Source organism: Betta splendens, chromosome 7 (genome assembly GCF_900634795.4).
Source record: "Betta splendens chromosome 7, fBetSpl5.4, whole genome shotgun sequence".
Taxonomy (NCBI): Eukaryota; Metazoa; Chordata; class Actinopteri; order Anabantiformes; family Osphronemidae; genus Betta; species Betta splendens.
The window spans coordinates 1,816,102-1,835,519 of record NC_040887.2 but is presented as its reverse complement, the minus strand read 5'-3'; the positions used below and the strand labels follow the sequence as shown (position 1 = coordinate 1,835,519).

General features: G+C 41.2%; 3 protein-coding genes and 1 long non-coding RNA gene across 11 annotated transcripts; 1 reads left to right on the top strand and 3 right to left on the bottom strand.

The window, feature by feature from the left end:
* Positions 1 to 260: 260 nt before the first annotated feature.
* LOC114858322 (cytosolic sulfotransferase 2-like) lies at positions 261 to 2,795 on the bottom strand. 3 transcript variants are annotated; one of them, XM_029155469.3, is made up of 9 exons: positions 2,659 to 2,795; positions 2,398 to 2,547; positions 1,874 to 2,012; positions 1,643 to 1,771; positions 1,277 to 1,377; positions 1,077 to 1,203; positions 910 to 1,007; positions 581 to 755; positions 261 to 503 (listed from the first exon to the last, which is right to left on the bottom strand). In XM_029155469.3, the coding sequence occupies exons 3-9, from the start codon at positions 2,010 to 2,012 to the stop codon at positions 391 to 393; spliced, it is 882 nt and encodes a 293-aa protein (XP_029011302.1). In that variant the 5' UTR covers positions 2,398 to 2,547; positions 2,659 to 2,795; the 3' UTR covers positions 261 to 390. The 3 variants fall into 3 exon arrangements, with proteins under 3 accessions (XP_029011302.1, XP_029011298.1, XP_029011300.1); XM_029155465.3 differs by having other exon boundaries at positions 910 to 1,203; XM_029155467.3 differs by lacking the exon at positions 2,659 to 2,795 and adding an exon at positions 2,618 to 2,655 and having other exon boundaries at positions 910 to 1,203; positions 2,398 to 2,498.
* A 94-nt stretch (positions 2,796 to 2,889) lies between these two features.
* LOC114858320 (cytosolic sulfotransferase 3-like) lies at positions 2,890 to 6,302 on the bottom strand. Of its 3 annotated transcripts, none has more exons than XM_055510496.1 (8): positions 5,459 to 5,634; positions 5,085 to 5,201; positions 4,887 to 5,015; positions 4,618 to 4,721; positions 3,847 to 3,973; positions 3,654 to 3,751; positions 3,393 to 3,567; positions 2,890 to 3,314 (listed from the first exon to the last, which is right to left on the bottom strand). In XM_055510496.1, exons 2-8 carry the CDS (start codon positions 5,173 to 5,175, stop codon positions 3,202 to 3,204), a joined length of 837 nt encoding a protein of 278 aa, XP_055366471.1. In that variant the 5' UTR covers positions 5,176 to 5,201; positions 5,459 to 5,634; the 3' UTR covers positions 2,890 to 3,201. The 3 variants fall into 3 exon arrangements, with proteins under 3 accessions (XP_055366471.1, XP_029011296.1, XP_029011295.1); XM_029155463.3 differs by having other exon boundaries at positions 5,085 to 5,217; positions 5,459 to 5,630; XM_029155462.3 differs by having other exon boundaries at positions 4,887 to 5,217; positions 5,459 to 6,302.
* Positions 4,961 to 19,367, top strand: LOC114858360 (uncharacterized). 3 transcript variants are annotated; one of them, XR_003786365.2, is made up of 5 exons: positions 4,961 to 5,094; positions 6,353 to 8,841; positions 9,647 to 11,779; positions 12,126 to 14,512; positions 19,249 to 19,367. It is a non-coding gene; the product is annotated as an uncharacterized LOC114858360 (long non-coding RNA). The 3 variants fall into 3 exon arrangements; XR_003786364.2 differs by having other exon boundaries at positions 9,647 to 14,512; XR_008695186.1 differs by lacking the exon at positions 19,249 to 19,367 and having other exon boundaries at positions 9,647 to 14,850.
* On the bottom strand, positions 6,677 to 9,394 carry LOC114858332 (cytosolic sulfotransferase 3-like). Of its 2 annotated transcripts, XM_029155480.2 has the most exons (8): positions 9,236 to 9,394; positions 8,832 to 8,964; positions 8,634 to 8,762; positions 8,365 to 8,468; positions 7,594 to 7,720; positions 7,405 to 7,502; positions 7,143 to 7,317; positions 6,677 to 7,064 (listed from the first exon to the last, which is right to left on the bottom strand). In XM_029155480.2, the coding sequence occupies exons 1-8, from the start codon at positions 9,254 to 9,256 to the stop codon at positions 6,952 to 6,954; spliced, it is 900 nt and encodes a 299-aa protein (XP_029011313.1). In that variant the 5' UTR covers positions 9,257 to 9,394; the 3' UTR covers positions 6,677 to 6,951. The 2 variants fall into 2 exon arrangements, with proteins under 2 accessions (XP_029011313.1, XP_055366472.1); XM_055510497.1 differs by having other exon boundaries at positions 8,634 to 8,964.
* Positions 19,368 to 19,418: the final 51 nt, after the last annotated feature.

Genomic DNA, 19,418 nt, shown 5'->3' with positions numbered 1-19,418 from the left:
GAGATGGAGGATGTGAGGATGGATTCAATGATGGCAGAGTAGACGTTCACCAACATCTTCACAGGGAGCTGGAACTTCTTCCGCCGCTTATAATGGAGCTGATGTTCTGCTCCCACTCGATGCATTGGTAAAGTCAGCGAATCAGATTCGAAGTGAACCAACTTATGATCAACAGTTACATTTTTATATAGCTTGATTAAAGTTGTATATATTTTTCATAAATTGGTGACAAGCACAACAATGCAAACTGAAACGCAGAATGACAGTTATTTTATAAAGTTTTAATATTTGTTGATCATTTTACTTTAAAAATCACTGTCATCACATTATACTGTGTGGCCCATGTTTCATTGTAATACTTGATCACATACACGTATCTGTAGCCGGGCCCTAAAGTTCCGTACGTAGCGTCAGTGAGGAATTCTTCATTTTCTGCTTGTAGTCCTCATCAAACTCTTCGTTCTGGGCCACAGTGAAATGATTTTTCCAGTCACCAACTTTTCCTGCAGAAAAAAAAATCAGTCGATTAAATCAGTGACTTCTAATCAGAATGAATCAAAGAGTAGAGTTTTGCTTGTACCTCTCCTTAAAAAAGGGGAAATGCTTTGGTCCATGTATTTGACGGTGGTAAAACTGATCATTTGGTCTTGTCTCATATTGTCAAACTTCACGTCAGTCATCACTCTGTTCTTTTCCTCCAGTGTTGGAGACAAACCAAGGAAGGAACACAGTCGGTCGATCTCTCTGCCACAGTCCTGCACCCAGCAGACGTCTCAGAGTCACATACAACCAGTCAGACCGTGTAGAAATAAAAGAACCAGAAAAAAAGTTATCAAGCGTATTTCTTTTCTGAGCAGAAGAAGCAAAAAACTCAACAACTGCTTATTTTAACATTAATACTTCATTAACCTCAATGAGATCCTCATAAAACATGTAGTGGATGTTTGAATATGTCTGTTTCTTCTGCCACCAGCCGTTCACATGGTCGTACCAGGATCCAAACACCACTGAAATATGAACCAACAAATGTTTAGACCAGTGAGCTCCGTTGGAGTAATGCTGAGCTCTGAACGCACCCTTTCCATCCATGAAGTTCCTGAGGTACGTGTTCCAGTCTCCAGGTTCTGGTGCAGCTCTGTTCATCCGGCTGAAGTGGTAAAAGGACACTGCATTGTCCTTGGCGTTACGGGCGACGTAGACGATCTACAGAATAAAGCCCCCTGCGGTCATTAGTCCCGGAATCACAGAGCTCAGTGTTAAATGTGGTGGAATTTACCCGGCTGCTCTGCTCCCAGAAGGATTTGGGTACGAACTGGACTGGGAGATGAGTTTTAATGAGCCGCGGCGTCGTGGAAAGCTGCTCTGCCAAGTCTGTGCCTTTATAAAGAGAAAGACGACTCTGATCAGTGCAGGGTCAGAACCCACGTCTCTGCTGAGGACCCAGAACTACTCAGGCATAAACTGGGCCTAATGTTTAAACCAGCACCGTCAATGTTTAGCTGGTTCAATAAACACAGAAACGCTGTTGACAATGGTTTATGACTTTTTGCGATGTCTACAAACTAAATAACAAAGTCATGAGACTTCATAGAGTCAAAGGTCATCAGTCACACGAAATTAAAGCACAAAGTCAGGATGGAACCTGTGGGTAACGACGGCAGGCTGATGTCCAGGAAAGGCACTCGCTGCTGCAGAGGGACAGATGCCTGACGCTCTGGACACGTCTGGCCAAAATACAGGAGGTCCAGGATGTACGAGACCCACGTGGTTCCTGAGGGCACAGGGGTTAAAGGTCAGCCACACTGTTCATGGAGGTGGACATGAGACGTCAGCATGAAAAGAGGAGGACTGAGGTTAGGCCGAACGCTCCCGCCTGCTTTAGGATAGGTCGCGATGAGGACATCGTCCGGCCGGGCTTGGAAGTTCTGCACGTTGTCCCAGTTGTCTGTGAAGTATTTGGACATGGAGACGCCATGGAAGTCAAACAGCGTCGGCCGAGGCGGCAGCTCCATCTGTCGCAGTCAATTCATCCACAAAATCAATATCACACATTTAGTGGTAATTAGTAATATTGATTATTCATAATACATGCGCCGAAAAGGCAATAAAATGCAGAACATGGAACAAATATTACAAAATTTCCTGTTCAGCTACTCTATTGCTACAGAACGAAATACACAAAGAACATTTAGGTTTAAAGTCCTTTGATTTTTGTTTCAGATGTAAAAAACTGGGATTGCTCCCGTTTGTTTCCAACAAGTGAAGGACGTTTGTGCCAACGCACGTTGTTCACTGAACCAAGCGAGCACTAAAAGGTTCAGACGAACAGAACTTTACTTACTCCTTCCGAACCGCTGCACACTGAATAACCTGCGTCCTAACAGGGTCACCACCCACCTGTCGGAACGGTGCGTGCTCACACCAGGACGCTGTGTGAATGTCCGCCGTCACTCCCCGTTCTTCTGGGTTCTTTCCAGCTGGCGACGTCGACTGTCAGACTTTGTTTTGGTTAAACACGTTAAACAGCGCTTTGAGGTGAGACGTGAACTGGAATGAACGTATCAAAGTAACGTAAGTAAAACAATAACTTTATTGCCCACAAAATAAATATACTCACAGTTAAACATTAAGTGTGCGGGAGGACTTGACTGCACTTACTTTGGGCGTTTGTCAACACTTGGCTTTACTCGTATTGTGAAGTTTTGAAGCGTCATCGGCCAAATCCCGTATGGCTCCAATCAGCGTGCGTATCCACCCAGCGCCGTCGAACCCGGAAGTATTAGGCCCCGCCCCTTTCCTAAGGCTACGCTGGGAACGTTTTGTCTTAAAGTGCCTTGCGAGAGTCCTTATGCTCTTTGAATTCTACAGGTTTTCATGTCACAACCAAACAAGAAGCAAATGTGTTTAATTTGTACATAATAATTCTCACCAACACAAAGTTGGAGGGAAATTATAAATGGCTTTAGATTATTTTATTACAAATTAATAATAATTTTATTATTAATTAAGAAAATTACGCAGTTGTATAAATCTGTCAAAATAACAATAATTTTTCACATAAAAAACTTTAAATAGACTTTTTTCAGATTTCAACTGTATCTTAATCTCACGGATGGAGGAAAAGGGTCTTCATATCATTATAAAAATGTGTTGTTTCTATTAAGACTCATTTTTAGTAATTAAGACAAACGTCAGTATTGTTCAGATCTCAGAGCGAAACTGAAGTGTGGAGTCCTTCATCTTTTTCCTGTAGTCTTCATCAAACTCTTCATTCTGAGCCACCGTGAAGTGGTTTTTCCAGTCGCCAACCTTCCCTGCAAACCACAGAGCAGCAGTCAGCTGTTTGATCGGACTGTAAACAAACCTTTGTAACATCTAGTGTCAGACCAAACCTTTCCTCATGAAGGGAGAAATTTTAAAATCCATCGCTGGGAATGTGGAATAATTGGCCATGCTGTTCTTCTTCATGGTGTCAAACTGCACTTCACCTGTAATTTGCTTCTTCACCTCTGCTGACGGAGACAAACCAAGAAAACTGCAGAGTTTGTCTATTTCCCGCCCAGTATCCTGATAATACAAGAGTGTCATCATTGTATTATTCCCTGCTGGAGGACAGCAGCTTGAAAAAGAAGAGAACCTGCAACAACAACTACCTCCACCAGGTCTTCAAAGAACATGTAATGGATGTTTGAATATGTCTGTTTCTTCTTCCACCATCCACTCACATGGTCGTACCAGGATCCAAACACCACTAAAAACATAGATTAACACCTTACAACTTTTTGAATACTATTTTATTATTAATTTATATTTTATGATATTATTATATATTTATTTTTTACTCACTTTTTCCCTTGATGAACCTTTGGAAGTAGTCTTTCCAGTCTCCAGCCTCTGGCTGAACCTTGACCATTCGATCAAAGTGAAAATAAGACACCATGTTGTCTTTGGCGTTTCGCGCCACATAGACCATCTACACAGACAAACGAACTAAATGTCACCACATGTGAGTGAGGACAGAGGGTGGGTAAAAGTAATCCATCCTGGAGGACAGACTCAAGACCAGTAAAGGTGGAGCCCAAACTGGAGACCAGCATTGATCAGTCACATTAAGGAGCCATTGGCAGAAACGGGTGTTAGAAATACAGCAATGTTCATGGTGTTGACCAGCCTAGAGACGCCTAGAGGACTGCTGGTGTCTCTGCACAGTCACATCCAAGAGCTGCAAGCAATGTGGAGTCAGGATGGGGGAATAGGGGGAAACAGGACTTGTGGATCTAGGCATGCTGGGAGATGTAGTAATGGAAACAAGATGGTGGTGTTTACAAAATGCGGTCTGCCGTGTGGTCTGGAAATGGAGTAAGGGCAGAGGCAGTGAGGCAGGTCAAGGTCCGAAGCCTGTTCGCATTTCAGAACATAAAGATAAGAACAGAATGGATGACTGTAAAGTAAAGAACAGCAGCCAGAAAGTGAGAGGTGAACCTCTGAAGTCCATATGGACTATACAGCAAAGCTACAGTCACTGAATAAAGAAGAAGAAACTAAATTCAGAAAGTCAGAAGCCAAAGTCGTTCTCTTATGTGGAAGATCATACAAACAACCATCTACTTGCTTTACCCTGCAGTTCTGCTCCCAGAAGGACTTTGGTACAAACTGGACTGGAAAATGAGTCTTAATGAGTCGAGGAGTCGTGGGGAGCTTTTCTGCCTGATCGGTTCCTACTGTACATAGAAAGTAGTAATCACAATGTAATTAAATGAATGCTACTATTCATCATCACAGTAAAATGCTAAACGTAACTATATACAAAACTGCATAAATGGTCCAAAACAAGATTATAGGTTCACATTATATCTCATGTTTCTGATGTTAAGGGCTGCTCGAACCTAAAGCCACAGAAGGGGCAAAGATCTCCAGGAAAGGCACTCGTTCATGGATGGGGATGGACGTCTGACGCTCTGGAGACGTCTGACCAAAGTAGAGCAGGTCCAGGATGCAGGACACCCATGTGGTTCCTGAGGAGGAGGGAGCCTGGTGATCCCAACGTTTCAGCCTGGTGACCACAGTTTCATTTCTGGACTCACCTGCTTTGGGGTAAGTAGCAATAAGAATATCATCTGGCCTGGCCGGAAAGTTTTGGACAGCCTCCCAGTTGTCTGTGAAGTAGTGAGTCATTGAGACTCCGTGGAAATCGAACAGCTCTGGTCGCGAAATTGTCTTGTAAAAATAAATAAAGAGAACGCTGCATGTTTATTCTGATAGAACATGCATGAATTAAATGAAGCAGGAATAGTCAAAAGGTCAAGTGGAATCTGTATAACTTCATGCATTTAGCTTCTACATTTATTTTTTATTCAGATTATACATTTAAAATGTGTTTTAATCTTTACCCAAGAAAATCATGAAAGTGAAGAATAGAGCAGCTTTAAACAGAAGAAAATCAAATTTGCAGACGCACCTTATCTGGATCCAACAACATGATGATCACTGGTTTCACACTAGTCTAACGCTCTTCACCTGTTGTAGCTTTAACAACTGTTCTTAGCTTTAATCTTCTCCCTGCTGATTTTACATCAATGCCTCTGTGGCTCAGTTCCAAGTCTAGGTCAAGTTCATTCCCTCCCTCTTTGTTCTGATTTGGGATGAATGAGGATATAGAAACAGGAAGTGGGATGAGTCTGGGCATTCTGGGAGATGTAGTAGTGCAGAAATATGATGGTACAGTTTAAGAATTGCTTGTTTTGAAAACTGAACCTTCAGAGTTTAGACAGCGGCTTCGGGCGTTATCACGCCATTCAATGGTCATTATCAGTGGTTATCAGCCCATAAATATGGGTCGGTAGGTGCCCACCTAACTGCTGGCAGCGGTGAATAGGTGCAGTAGGTCGCCGTCATTGATCCGTAAGTTTGATCACGACTCGGATGATTTAACCAGCAGAGTCAGTAGGGGCGCTGTTGAGCGGTTGTTCTTCAGACGAAAGGATTAAAGTTGTAGATTTTGATTTATTAGCGAGCATAACTTAGCAAGTAGCTAGCGGTATTGTGTTAGCTAAATGTAACCTGAACCCCCCACCCGTTATCCAGCCCTAACCCTAACCACAATAACCTCTAAAGCTGCTAAACGTAGCCACTTAGCTAGCTGCTAGCTGTTAGCTGTTAGCGAGGAGACAGAGCTGGCCCCTACTGGCCCATTCGAATGCGCTGATAAGTTCTGATCAGCCCATTCGTTATGGGTGATAACATCCAAAGCGGGTGGTTCAGAGTTGAGACAGAGGTTAATTATGTAGTTATGTTAAAGGGTAACACACAAAATCCTCAAGTTGCTTCTATCTTCTGTCTTTTCTCTGGGCAGGGTGCAGAGTCTCACATGTCCAACCAAATTTCATATCACCACCTCTTATCAGAAGCCACAACAGAATATGTTTCCCAACACCATCTGTACCACTGGAGTCTCGCTATCTGAGAAGAAGGAGCCATGAGGTCAAAAACAAAGAGGGACACAGCTCCTCGGCCTTGGTTTGGGAGCCAGATAGGAGCCAGTTTCAGGGAGGGCAGGCAGAGACAACCGTAGAGCTGACTAAGAGATGTGTCAAATACATTAAACTGATGTACAACACGACAAACATTGGAACATTCAATGTAATCATAGCAAGGCACAAACTGTATGACACATGGGTGAGCGTTCATAGTTTTATTCAGTCCTGCTCTGGACCCATGGCTCTGCTGAGACCACTGAACATGACATCATCCTACAGTAAGTACTTCTAGCTCCCTGTGAATCCTACCCTGGCCTAAAGCCACAATATGTGGGTTCATTGTCTCTGTAGTGCACCTGGGTACAGACGGACCTGACTCTAGTATCTGATAAAATGCTCTTCAGTGTCATAAAATGTGTCTTTTCTCATCAGTTAAAGACTCATTTTCACTAATAAAGACAAACATCAGTGTTGTTCAGATCTCAGAGCGAAACTGAAGTGTGGAGTCCTTCATCTTTTTCCTGTAGTCTTCATCAAACTCTTCATTCTGAGCCACCGTGAAGTGGTTTTTCCAGTCGCCAACCTTCCCTGCAAACCACAGAGCAGCAGTCAGCTGTTTGATCGGACTGTAAACAAACCTTTGTAACATCTAGTGTCAGACCAAACCTTTCCTCATGAAGGGAGAAATTTTGAAATCCATCACTGGGACTGTGGAATAATTGGCCATGCTGTTCTTCTTCATTTTGTCGAACTGCACTTCACCTGTAATTTGCTTCTTCACCTCTGCTGACGGAGACAAACCAAGAAAACTGCAGAGTTTGTCTATTTCCCGCCCAGTATCCTGAAAATACAAGATTGTCATTAGCATATTTTAACCAGAAAGAGCAGAGCTGGAAAACAGCTTGAAAGGGAAATTAACAACAACTACCTCAACCAGGTCTTCAAAGAACATGTAATGGATGTTTGAGTATGTTTGTTTCTTCTCCCACCATCCACTCACATGGTCGTACCAGGATCCAAACACCACTGACGCCGTAGATCAACTCATTTTATTACTACTATTTTATTATTATTGTACAAATTATCTTAAATGAATAGTATATTATTATTTACTCACGCTTTCCCTTTATGAACCTTTGGAAGTAGTCTTTCCAGTCTCCAGCCTCTGGCTGAACGGTGTTCATTCGATCAAAGTGAAAATAAGACACCATGTTGTCTTTGGCGTTTCGCGCCACATAGACCATCTACACAGACAAACGAACTAAATGTCACCACATGTGAGTGAGGACAGAGGGTGGGTAAAAGTAATCCATCCTGGAGGACAGACTCAAGACCAGTAAAGGTGGAGCCCAAACTGGAGACCAGCATTGATCAGTCACATTAAGGAGCCATTGGCAGAAACGGGTGTTAGAAATACAGCAATGTTCATGGTGTTGACCAGCCTAGAGACGCCTAGAGGACTGCTGGTGTCTCTGCACAGTCACATCCAAGAGCTGCAAGCAATGTGGAGTCAGGATGGGGGAATAGGGGGAAACAGGACTTGTGGATCTAGGCATGCTGGGAGATGTAGTAATGGAAACAAGATGGTGGTGTTTACAAAATGCGGTCTGCCGTGTGGTCTGGAAATGGAGTAAGGGCAGAGGCAGTGAGGCAGGTCAAGGTCCGAAGCCTGTTCGCATTTCAGAACATAAAGATAAGAACAGAATGGATGACTGTAAAGTAAAGAACAGCAGCCAGAAAGTGAGAGGTGAACCTCTGAAGTCCATATGGACTATACAGCAAAGCTACAGTCACTGAATAAAGAAGAAGAAACTAAATTCAGAAAGTCAGAAGCCAAAGTCGTTCTCTTATGTGGAAGATCATACAAACAACCATCTACTTGCTTTACCCTGCAGTTCTGCTCCCAGAAGGACTTTGGTACAAACTGGACTGGAAAATGAGTCTTAATGAGTCGAGGAGTCGTGGGGAGCTTTTCTGCCTGATCGGTTCCTACTGTACATAGAAAGTAGTAATCACAATGTAATTAAATGAATGCTACTATTCATCATCACAGTAAAATGCTAAACGTAACTATATACAAAACTGCATAAATGGTCCAAAACAAGATTATAGGTTCACATTATATCTCATGTTTCTGATGTTAAGGGCTGCTCGAACCTAAAGCCACAGAAGGGGCAAAGATCTCCAGGAAAGGCACTCGTTCATGGATGGGGATGGACGTCTGACGCTCTGGAGACGTCTGACCAAAGTAGAGCAGGTCCAGGATGCAGGACACCCATGTGGTTCCTGAGGAGGAGGGAGCCTGGTGATCCCAACGTTTCAGCCTGGTGACCACAGTTTCATTTCTGGACTCACCTGCTTTGGGGTAAGTAGCAATAAGAATATCATCTGGCCTGGCCTGAAAGTTTTGGACAGCCTCCCAGTTGTCTGTGAAGTAGTGAGTCATTGAGACTCCGTGGAAATCAAGCAGCTCTGGTCGCAAAATTGTCTTGAAAAAATAAAGATAGAGAACGCTGCATGTTTATTTTGATAGAACATGCATGGATTAAATGAAGCAGGAATATTGAAGAGGTCAAGTGGAATCTGTATAACTTCATACATTTAGCTTCTACATTTATTTTTTTAATTCAGATTATACATTTAAAATGTGTTATATGAAATTAAAGAAAAGCAAAGTTGAATTAATCTTTACCCAAGAAAAACATGAAAGTAAAGAATAGAGTAGCCTTAAAGATAAAAAAACAAATTTGCGAACGCACCTTATCTGGATCCAACGACATGATGATCACTGGTTTCCCACTAGTCTAACGCTCTTCACCTGTTGTAGCTTTAACAACTGCTCTTAGCTTTAATCTTCTCCCTGCTGATTTTACATCAATGCCTCTGTGGCTCAGTTCCAAGTCTAGGTCAAGTTCATTCCCTCCCTCTTGTTCTGATTTGGGATCAATGATTATTAAGAAACAGGAAGTGGGATGAGCCTTGGCATTCTGGGAGATGTAGTAGTGCAGAAATATGATGGTGGAGTTTAAAAATTGCTTGTCTTGAAAACTGAACCTTCAGAGTTGAGACAGAGTTGAGACAGAGGTTAATTGTGTGACATGTTCATTATGTTACAGGGTAACACACAAAATCCTCAAGTTGCTTCTATCTTCTGTCTTTTCTCTGGGCAGGGTGCAGAGTCTCACATGTCCAACCAAATTTCATATCACCACCTCTTATCAGAAGCCACAACAGAATATGTTTCCCAACACCATCTGTACCACTGGAGTCTCGCTATCTGAGAAGAAGGAGCCATGAGGTCAAAAACAAAGAGGGACACAGCTCCTCGGCCTTGGTTTGGGAGCCAGATAGGAGCCAGTTTCAGGGAGGGCAGGCAGAGACAACCGTAGAGCTGACTAAGAGATGTGTCAAATACATTAAACTGATGTACAACACGACAAACATTGGAACATTCAATGTAATCATAGCAAGGCACAAACTGTATGACACATGGGTGAGCGTTCATAGTTTTATTCAGTCCTGCTCTGGACCCATGGCTCTGCTGAGACCACTGAACATGACATCATCCTACAGTAAGTACTTCTAGCTCCCTGTGAATCCTACCCTGGCCTAAAGCCACAATATGTGGGTTCATTGTCTCTGTAGTGCACCTGGGTACAGACGGACCTGACTCTAGTATCTGATCAAATGCTCTTCAGTGTCATAAAATGTGTCTTTTCTCATCAGTTAAAGACTCATTTTCACTAATTAAGACAAACATCAGTGTTGTTCAGATCTCAGAGTGAAACTGAAGTGTGGAGTCCTTCATCTTTTTCCTGTAGTCTTCATCAAACTCTTCATTCTGAGCCACCGTGAAGTGGTTTTTCCAGTCGCCAACCTTCCCTGCAAACCACAGAGCAGCAGTCAGCTGTTTGATCGGACTGTAAACAAACCTTTGTAACATCTAGTGTCAGACCAAACCTTTCCTCATGAAGGGAGAAATTTTGAAATCCATCACTGGGACTGTGGAATAATTGGCCATGCTGTTCTTCTTCATTTTGTCGAACTGCACTTCACCTGTAATTTGCTTCTTCACCTCTGCTGACGGAGACAAACCAAGAAAACTGCAGAGTTTGTCTATTTCCCGCCCAGTATCCTGAAAATACAAGATTGTCATTAGCATATTTTAACCAGAAAGAGCAGAGCTGGAAAACAGCTTGAAAGGGAAATTAACAACAACTACCTCAACCAGGTCTTCAAAGAACATGTAATGGATGTTTGAGTATGTTTGTTTCTTCTCCCACCATCCACTCACATGGTCGTACCAGGATCCAAACACCACTAAAAACATAGATTAACACCTTACAACTTTTTTTTCTACTATTTTATTATTATTATTATATATTATATGATATTAATATATATTAAGTTTTTGCTCACGCTTTCCCTTGATGAACCTCTGGAAATAGTCTTTCCAGTCTCCAGCCTCTGGCTGAACTGTGTTCATGCGATCAAAGTGAAAATAAGACACCATGTTGTCTTTGGCGTTTCGCGCCACATAGACCATCTACACAAAACAGAAAACTACAGTCACGGAATGAAGAAGTAGAAGACAAGAAGTTTATTTAAGCAACAATAATAGCTATAAGAATAATGTTCCCGACTACTTTCACTTCTTAGCCTGCTATGATTATTGAAAATAAAAGTCAGCTACTGCAGTACTTAAAAAACATTTATTTTTCAAATTTGCACCACATCAGGATTAAACACAAACCATCATTGCTATGAATGGGTCAAGGATGGTCACTCTACCCTGCAGTTCTGCTCCCAGAAGGACTTTGGCACAAACTGGACTGGAAAATGAGTCTTAATGAGTCGAGGAGTCGTGAGGAGTCTTTCTGCCTGATCAGTACCTACTGTACATAGAAAAAAGTAATCACAATGTAATTAAATGAATGCTGCATACTACTATTCATCATCACAGTAATACAAACGGCTAAAAGCTACAATTCTGCCTTGTTTAAATAAAAAAAAAAACTGCATGATCCAAAACAGGATTATAGGTTCACATCATTGTATTTCATGTTTCTGATGTTACAGTATGTGCTGCTCAAACCTAATGCTCTAGAAGGGACAAAGAGCTCCAGGAAAGGCACTCGTTCATGGATGGGAATGGACGTCTGACGCTCTGGAGACGTCTGACCAAAGTAGAGCAGGTCCAGGATGCAGGACACCCATGTGGTTCCTGAGGAGAGGGAGCAGATCTATAGCTCTATGAAACATTTGCAGCGACTTCCTGTGTTCGTGGAGTCACCTGCTTTGGGGTAAGTAGCAATGAGAATATCATCTGGCCTGGCCTGAAAGTTTTGGACAGCCTCCCAGTTGTCTGTGAAGAGGTGACTCATTGAGACTCCGTGGAAATTGAACAGCTCCGGCCTCGAAGATTTCTTAAAAAAGTAATGAAGAAAATACATAAATTTAATAATGGAGACCTAATCAAGAGGAAAAATCAAGTGTAATCTGCATAACGTCATCCATTGAGTTCAGGTCAAATTATAGATTTAAGAAGAAATGTTGTAAGACTTTCTTATTAATGTTGGCACCAGAGCCGAGCATTGATTCAGGGAGCCTCAGCAGGCTCAAGGAGCCCCTTGTTTGTCGCCTCCACAGGTGTCTTCTGGGTCGTCATCAGAAATCTTCCCAGTCCATCTCCTTCCCCAGAGCCAAAGTCTTTCGGCAGCGACTCACTGAGGGCAAGAGGGAGCGACGACAACACAAATGGCTGTTTCCACTGCAGTCCAAGCGCGCTAGTGAGCGGATCATCAGTCAAATCCTCCGTGGAAAGACCACCTGTCAAAGTTACTATAGGGGTTGCTCCTTTCCACAAGACAATTCTGGTCCTTATTGACTTAGGGGGTCAAACACAAATTTCATGATGGAATGTTTGGCTGGGGATTGCCACCTATGCCCCCCCCCATTTAGGTCACGTCACTCAAGCTCTTTCCAGGTTCCACGCCACCCAGGGGGAAGGCTATTCTCATTGTCCAGACCCAAATGGAAGGCCATGGGGAGATACAAGACTCTTTGGCTGCTGGTATTATTCATCCATCTTCCTCACCTGCTGGAGCAGGGTTTTTGTGGGTAAAATCATGGGGGGTTAAGGCCATGCACTAACTACAGGAAGCTTAATAATGTTACTATTAATAAACAATATAAATTTCTATCCCAAATATTTCTGTAAATTTAGCTCTGTAGCCTTCTCCTTACCCCAACTCATCTACTCAAAGGTCAGATTCATGTGGAATTCCAAGGCCCAGGAGGCCTTTGAAAGAATTAAGACTCTTTGTACTTCAGCTCCCATCATCACCCTGCCTGACCTTCACCTGCTGTTCATGCTTGAGGTTGACGCTACCTCAGGGTGCAGTGCTCTCCCAGGGCTCTATGGGTGACTCCAAGCTACACCACTGTGCTTTCTTTTCAAGGAAACTCTTCAGCATAGAGAGGATCTATGATGTAGGGAAGAGGGAGCTGTTGGCAGTTAAATTGGCACTTGAAGAATGGAGGCATTTGTTGGAGGGGGCCAAACATCCATTCTCTGCTTAGCTTTGAATCCCAATCGAGGGAAATTTGAACCTGAAAAAACTGAGAGCATCTAAACAAATTTAAATGAGAGCTGTTCAATCCTTTGGGGTATATGTAAATGGTTGCCTTTTGGAAAGGTTACATTCTGTAGTTTTCACCAAAACTGTCAGATTCACTCTAAGTCTAAATGGTAAATAGTTATCTACTTTACAACACAGAGAAAGAAATTATCTTTGCCTGGATTTTTCCCTTATAAAATAAACAAACATTTCCCTGGTTCATGGTCAAAAAGGGATTCAAGGAAAGAAGTCTTGTGTATTTATATATCAAGAAATACATCAAATAGCATTTAAAAAAACAATATATGGGACCGGGGCAGCACAGTGGGCAGCACTGTCGCCTCACAGCTAGACGGTCGTGGGTTTGATTCCCCGAGGCGGACCGGGTGCCTTTCTGTATGGAGTTTGCATGTTCTCCCTACTCACTCAGCATGATCCAGGTATATCCTCACAGCTTGTCTGTGATACTATACTTTCCTTGTTCCCCCTTTTCCTTCGGCAAAGATAGATCTACATTCATTGGCAATACTATTGCAAAACTTAAATACTGTCAATCGGTTCTGAAGTCTATTGTTTGGGGGTCCTCTCTGAATTTTACTTTTATGCAAGTGTACGAATTTGTTACATAGTATTAATATTTAGATTATAGATTTATTTTAAAGTCAAATTAGAAAAAGATTTAAAAAGAAGTGTGTTATATAAATTTAAAGAAAAGCAATGTTGCTTTATTCTTTACCAAAGAAAATCATGAAAGTGAAAAACAGTGAAGCTTTAAAGAAAAGAAAACCAAATTTGCAAACCTACCTTATCTGGATCTAACAACATAATGGTCACTGGTTTCACACTAGTCTAACACTCTTCGCCAGTTGAAGCTTTTACAACTGCTGTTAGCCTTAATCTTCTCCCTGCTGGTTATACATCGCTGCCTCCTTGGCTTAGTTCCAAGTCCAAGTCAAGGTAATTCCCTCCCTGTTTGTTCTGATCTGGGATCATTGATTAGATAGAAACAGGAAGTGGTACGAATCTGGGCATTCTGGGAGATGTAGTAACTGAAACTAAACCGTTGTTTTGAGACAGAGGTTAATTATGTGTCATGTTCTTTATTTGGTGGTAACATGTTCGTGGTGTGATAAAAAACAGATGATGGGTGTGATGGAAATTTTCTTATAAAGAAGCTAATGAGAGAGTTGTATTTTGTGTAATTTATTGTCATAAAAGAAAACAATAATAGGGAAAGCAAATCAATTTGCATATCACCACCTCTTCACAGAAGCCACAACAGAATATGTTTTCCAACACCATCTGTACCACTGGAGTCTCGCTATCTGAGAAGAAGGAGCCATGAGGTCAAAAACAAAGAGGGACACAGCTCCTCGGCCTTGGTTTGGGAGCCAGATAGGAGCCAGTTTCAGGGAGGTGTGGGAAATGTTGTGTTTGTCATGAGATGCTGTGCCTCTGGCTGAGGGTTGTTCCTGGGGGGTCATCAAGCATTTGGTTGTCAAATTGTGGGGGTTTCACTGTAGTGACCACAGGAACATTGTTAAAGGAAGTAAAGGGGGGTTTACTGCACTCATGTATATCAAAGACCAGTCAACAGCTCATGTGGGGGTTTGTAACAGGGTATAAATACAGGTCTTGTGTCCTCAGTCCTTCAGTGGATACTTTGTACATAGTGAGATGTGCCTTACGTCTTAGATGTAATTGTGATCCACTCCATGTCGACATGAGAGTAAACTTTGAGATGGTTTATCACACTGATGATCTCCGGTTGATTTCTTTATAAGAAGATTTCCACAACAATTTGGTGTCAGAAGTGGGATGGATGTTCCGTTGATCGGCGCCTGGCCCAGACTGAAGGTAAACCACCGGTGGGAATCTCAAAGGAGATTCAGGGAAATTTCCGCTCCAACAAATGGAGGGCTGGAATCCCGCCTGATGCTGGGTCCGGGTGGCGGACAGCGGACGCTCCATTCAGTTTGTGAGTACAGTGTTATGAATCATCTCTGTTTACGGAAACACTTTGGGTGTTGTAGCGCTTGGTATTGGTTAAGTCACGTTCGCGTTTAAATTCTGTAATACCTTGATGGTGAGTGAGAGCCCATTAGTCTGTGAAGGACTTTGTGAGTAGCAGACACCAGTGTGGATAAAAAAAAAAAATACAAACAAACAGGGAAAGGTAACTGAGTGATCACTGGTAGGATTACGAAGAATTTGTGAAGCCATGAGGGCTTATAAGGGAAACCCCCGTACGAGTAAAAATTAAGCAAGATTGTGAACCACTTTAAGCTCAGCTTGTGTGTTATATGTCACTTTGTGTCAGATGTGGCTTGTTTGTTTTTTGTTGTTGGTTTTTAAGTCTAGATTAATTATAACTGTTATATAAGATAACTATTAATTATACTTAATTATGGCGATAGTAGATCTATGGATGTCCCACTGGAGTAAAGGGAATATGATTGATCTAATAATATATATAATGCTATAAGCTTGTGATGACTCCTTCAGTGTGTGTGTGCAGCATGATAGACACACCACAGGGTACGCTGCTCTGAACGAATGTGTCGTTCAAACTACCTGGCTGAACCAGAGTCATCATAAGGTAATTGTGTGAATGCTAATGTCTAACCATGCTGTGGTATGGGAAGATCAGAATGAGTGGAGACTTGTGTGTTTGAAAAAATCCAATTAAAGTCTAAGCATCTGCCCAAGTGAGTCTAGGAACAAAACCAGAGAAATGACTATTTAATTCTTACAGGCTCTGATTAACAGGCTGCAAACAACGGAAAACTGGGTGAGGATGTTCAACTTTGGCACCAGGTAAACTATAGAAACAAATAACATTTTATTATGTAGTCCGTGTCACTCATTAGCAAAAGGTTGAACCAGGAGAAGAGGAAGTTGGCAGGTAGGAAGAAGAAGGTAGGGAAGGTTAAGAGTAGATGGAAATCTGTAAGATTTGTTTTGAGAAAGAAAGTCTTGTGAAAGTGAACAATGGGGATAAATTAGCAAGTAGGGGAGGAATCAGGGATCTGTACCCTGCTGTCTCTGTGTGAGGAGCTTTGATCCATCAAGGAGACGTCATCTCTACAGGAATCTGGGACCAACAAAAGCTGATGTTGACCAGAAGCAGAATACCCACAGTGGGGGAGAAAGGACACTCTCTGACCTCTGTGCAGGACACAAACCAAGACTCTCACTAACTGCTCCTTCCAGGAAAAAAGGATTTTCTTCCAGTAGGTGTTTGTTGATTACAGGCACCAGAATCTGAACAAAAGGGAAGATGCAACAAATGCTCAGGAGTGAAGACGGGAAGGTGTTGGTGACTGAGAGATGGAAGAACAGCTGCTGTCTCTTCAAGGGACTGCAGGTGATGGAAGTTTACACCAGCCGGTGTGAGAAAGGTCCAAGAAAATGAATGAAGGAGAAGAGAACAGCACTGACAGAGCGATCGGAATCATAATGTGACCGTTCTAATCAAGAAGAACCAGATCCAGTTCGATCCAGACCCAAGGATTTCATCAAAATCAGCTAAACCACAGAGACAGCAGAGGAGAACAGGTCAGAGCATAGAGAAGACACAGCAATGAACATAGAAACATATAGAAAAGGGATAAATTATTAGGATGTTTCTCAAATCAATACTAAATTTCAACAGTAAATTTAGAATGAGTAGTTTTTATATCCAGACTATTTATGCTCCACAAGTTTTTGAAAATAAATCAGTAGGATTGAATTTTAAAAAGATTTTATAGGGAAAGTATATATGTCAGATTGATAGAAAAATAGATGAATAACCAAGTTTTTCTATAGTGCATTTTCATCCTTGAGTGATGATAATGTAAATATGATATATAAAACAGGATAGTAATTACTGCTTGATGTGGAAGTTTACAGAAACAGATAACATCTAAATAGATTTTACTTGGGTCTTTGAGCCAAGGTTCCATTGTTTGACACCTCACCCCCACTTTGTCTGTCCTCACACCAAAGGGTTAATTAACTTTAGAACCATTTGGAGCTGTTTTCACCCAGACAGTCCTGGTGGTTTATCAATGAATACTAACTGGATGTGAATCTAGCGTATTCATGTTATCTCTGACTCACGTTATTGGGATTTGCTATAACTTTACAGGGTTAATTTGTGTTATGTGGCCAGATTATTTCCTCCAGAAGGTTTACTAAAAACGTTTATTCTATTCGTAATTTTCCTAGAAATATTGGATTATTGGAGATGCAAAATTTACAAACAAAACATTTAATAGAATCACTAAGCGATATCTTAATTGAAGTTTTTATAAGTGTATTACTGTCCATGGATTTGCGATTTTGAAGAGATCTCTCCCATATAACAATTTACATGGGATTATTTTTTGTGACTATACATGACTTTTTGACTTTGACTTCTGACTGCAACACAGACTTGATTTTTATTTTGTTTCTTTAAACAAAAAGGTTAAATCCATGTATCAAAAGGGAGGAGGTCTAAATATTTGTTTGTGATTTTTACATTTTTTGTGTTTTGAAAGTGGTTCTGATTTCTCATCCAATATTAAGAGTTGAAAGAGTCTGAATATTATTGACGTTAACCTAGACAATTTCTTCTGAGAATGATAGTGTTGGTTTCTAGATGACAATCAAAACTGGATTACAAATACATTCAAATTAAATTAAATCTTAAAATTTGTGACCAATGACACAAATGCAAGTATAAGAAGCCAAATTATCAATCAGTAAAAACATAAAATAAAATACATAAATGTCTTAAGGTCCTTTTTACCAGGAACTATTTAACAACCTCCAAAGCTAAGGTTTGAAAAGGTGAATGATTAGATCCTTCAAAATGATTGGTTTTGAACTAAACATAAGTCTATTGTTTATTGATGTTCATTTTATTTAAATTCCTTAAAAATGCATCAGCTACTGTTTTATTATTTTCACAAACAAACATCTAAAATGATTCTGTCTTACATAATTGTCATAGGAGCCATAGTAAGACCTCACAGTGAAGCCTATGATACTTTCTGCTTCACATTTTTATAATGTTTGACTACAGTAACAACATGGTTACTGAGACTATTCCACAATAGCTTTTCGAACAGTTTTTGCTTTTACTTTGAACATGTTTTCAATTTTATAAAATGTTTCCTGTTTTCACACTGTAAGAAACCGTTCTTCTATTTCTATTTTTCTAATACTAACACTTACTAACACTAACACTAACATCTAACTAACTTTTATCAGCATTAGCTGCTACTGCTTTGTGTCATTGATGATGTCATTTATGTGCAGGGTGTAACTGCTTTTAGTTTTATACTTTTAAGCTTCCCTTAATGATTCTCCCCCTGAAAGCAGGAGCTGACCTGACCTACTGTTTTGGACCACCGATGACTAGAAATTTGATGAAAGCGTCATCAACGATGCTTCTGCTAGGGTATTGCTGATTGTGGAAGGTTCAGTAGAACATCAACTTTAACTGTTTGAATGTCTTCAGATTGCGAAACAAATCAACATTAGGAAAAAGAAAAAAAAAAGGACAACAGAGATGGAATCAACAGAAGAGCAACATTGGAAACTCCAAGAAACAGAACAGGTTTAAGGAATCTTCTGTGAGTAGGGAAACCATGTTTCCTTCTATGAATGTGGACGAGCACCAACAGAACATCAAGGACTTAAAAGGGAGACAGACAGCAAATGGACAATACCTTCAAATGTTGACAATAATTTCCCTTGCTTGTATGTTTGACACTTAGTGTCAAAAAGGGAGGAATGTGGGAAATGTTGTGTTTGTCATGAGATGCTGTGCCTCTGGCTGAGGGTTGTTCCTGGGGGGTCATCAAGCATTTGGTTGTCAAATTGTGGGGGTTTCACTGTAGAGACCACAGGAACATTGTTAAAGGAAGTAAAGGGGGGTTTACTGCACTCATGTATATCAAAGACCAGTCAACAGCTCATGTGGGGGTTTGTAACAGGGTATAAATACAGGTCTTGTGTCCTTAGTCCTTCAGTGGATACTTTGTACATAGTGAGATGTGCCTTACGTCTTAGATGTAATTGTGATCCACTCCATGTCGACATGAGAGTAAACTTTGAGATGGTTTATCACACTGATGATCTCCGGTTGATTTCTTTATAAGAAGATTTCCACAACAGAGGGCAGGCAGAGACAACCGTAGAGCTGACTAAGAGATGTGTCAAATACATTAAACTGATGTACAACACGACAAACATTGGAACATTCAATGTAATCATAGCAAGGCACAAACTGTATGACACATGGGTGAGCGTTCATAGTTTTATTCAGTCCTGCTCTGGACCCATGGCT

Coding starts and splice junctions, on each gene's coding strand:
- LOC114858322 (XM_029155465.3), bottom strand. CDS start 2,012: ATGGAGCTGCCGCCTCGGCCGACGCTGTTTGACTTCCATGGCGTCTCC. Junction 1,378..1,642: donor CCTGCCGTCGTTACCCACAG/GTTCCATCCTGA, acceptor CTCTTTATAAAG/GCACAGACTTGGCAGAGCAG. Junction 756..909: donor TTTATGAGGATCTCATTGAG/GTTAATGAAGTA, acceptor TGCTGGGTGCAG/GACTGTGGCAGAGAGATCGA.
- LOC114858320 (XM_029155462.3), bottom strand. CDS start 5,479: ATGTTGTTGGATCCAGATAAG. Junction 3,974..4,617: donor TCTGGGAGCAGAACTGCAGG/GTAAAGCAAGTA, acceptor TTGTCTGTGTAG/ATGGTCTATGTGGCGCGAAA. Junction 3,568..3,653: donor TCTTTGAAGACCTGGTGGAG/GTAGTTGTTGTT, acceptor TTGTATTATCAG/GATACTGGGCGGGAAATAGA.
- LOC114858332 (XM_055510497.1), bottom strand. CDS start 9,256: ATGTCGTTGGATCCAGATAAG. Junction 7,503..7,593: donor AAGGTTCATAAAGGGAAAGC/GTGAGTAAATAA, acceptor CTACGGCGTCAG/TGGTGTTTGGATCCTGGTAC. Junction 7,318..7,404: donor TCTTTGAAGACCTGGTTGAG/GTAGTTGTTGTT, acceptor TTGTATTTTCAG/GATACTGGGCGGGAAATAGA.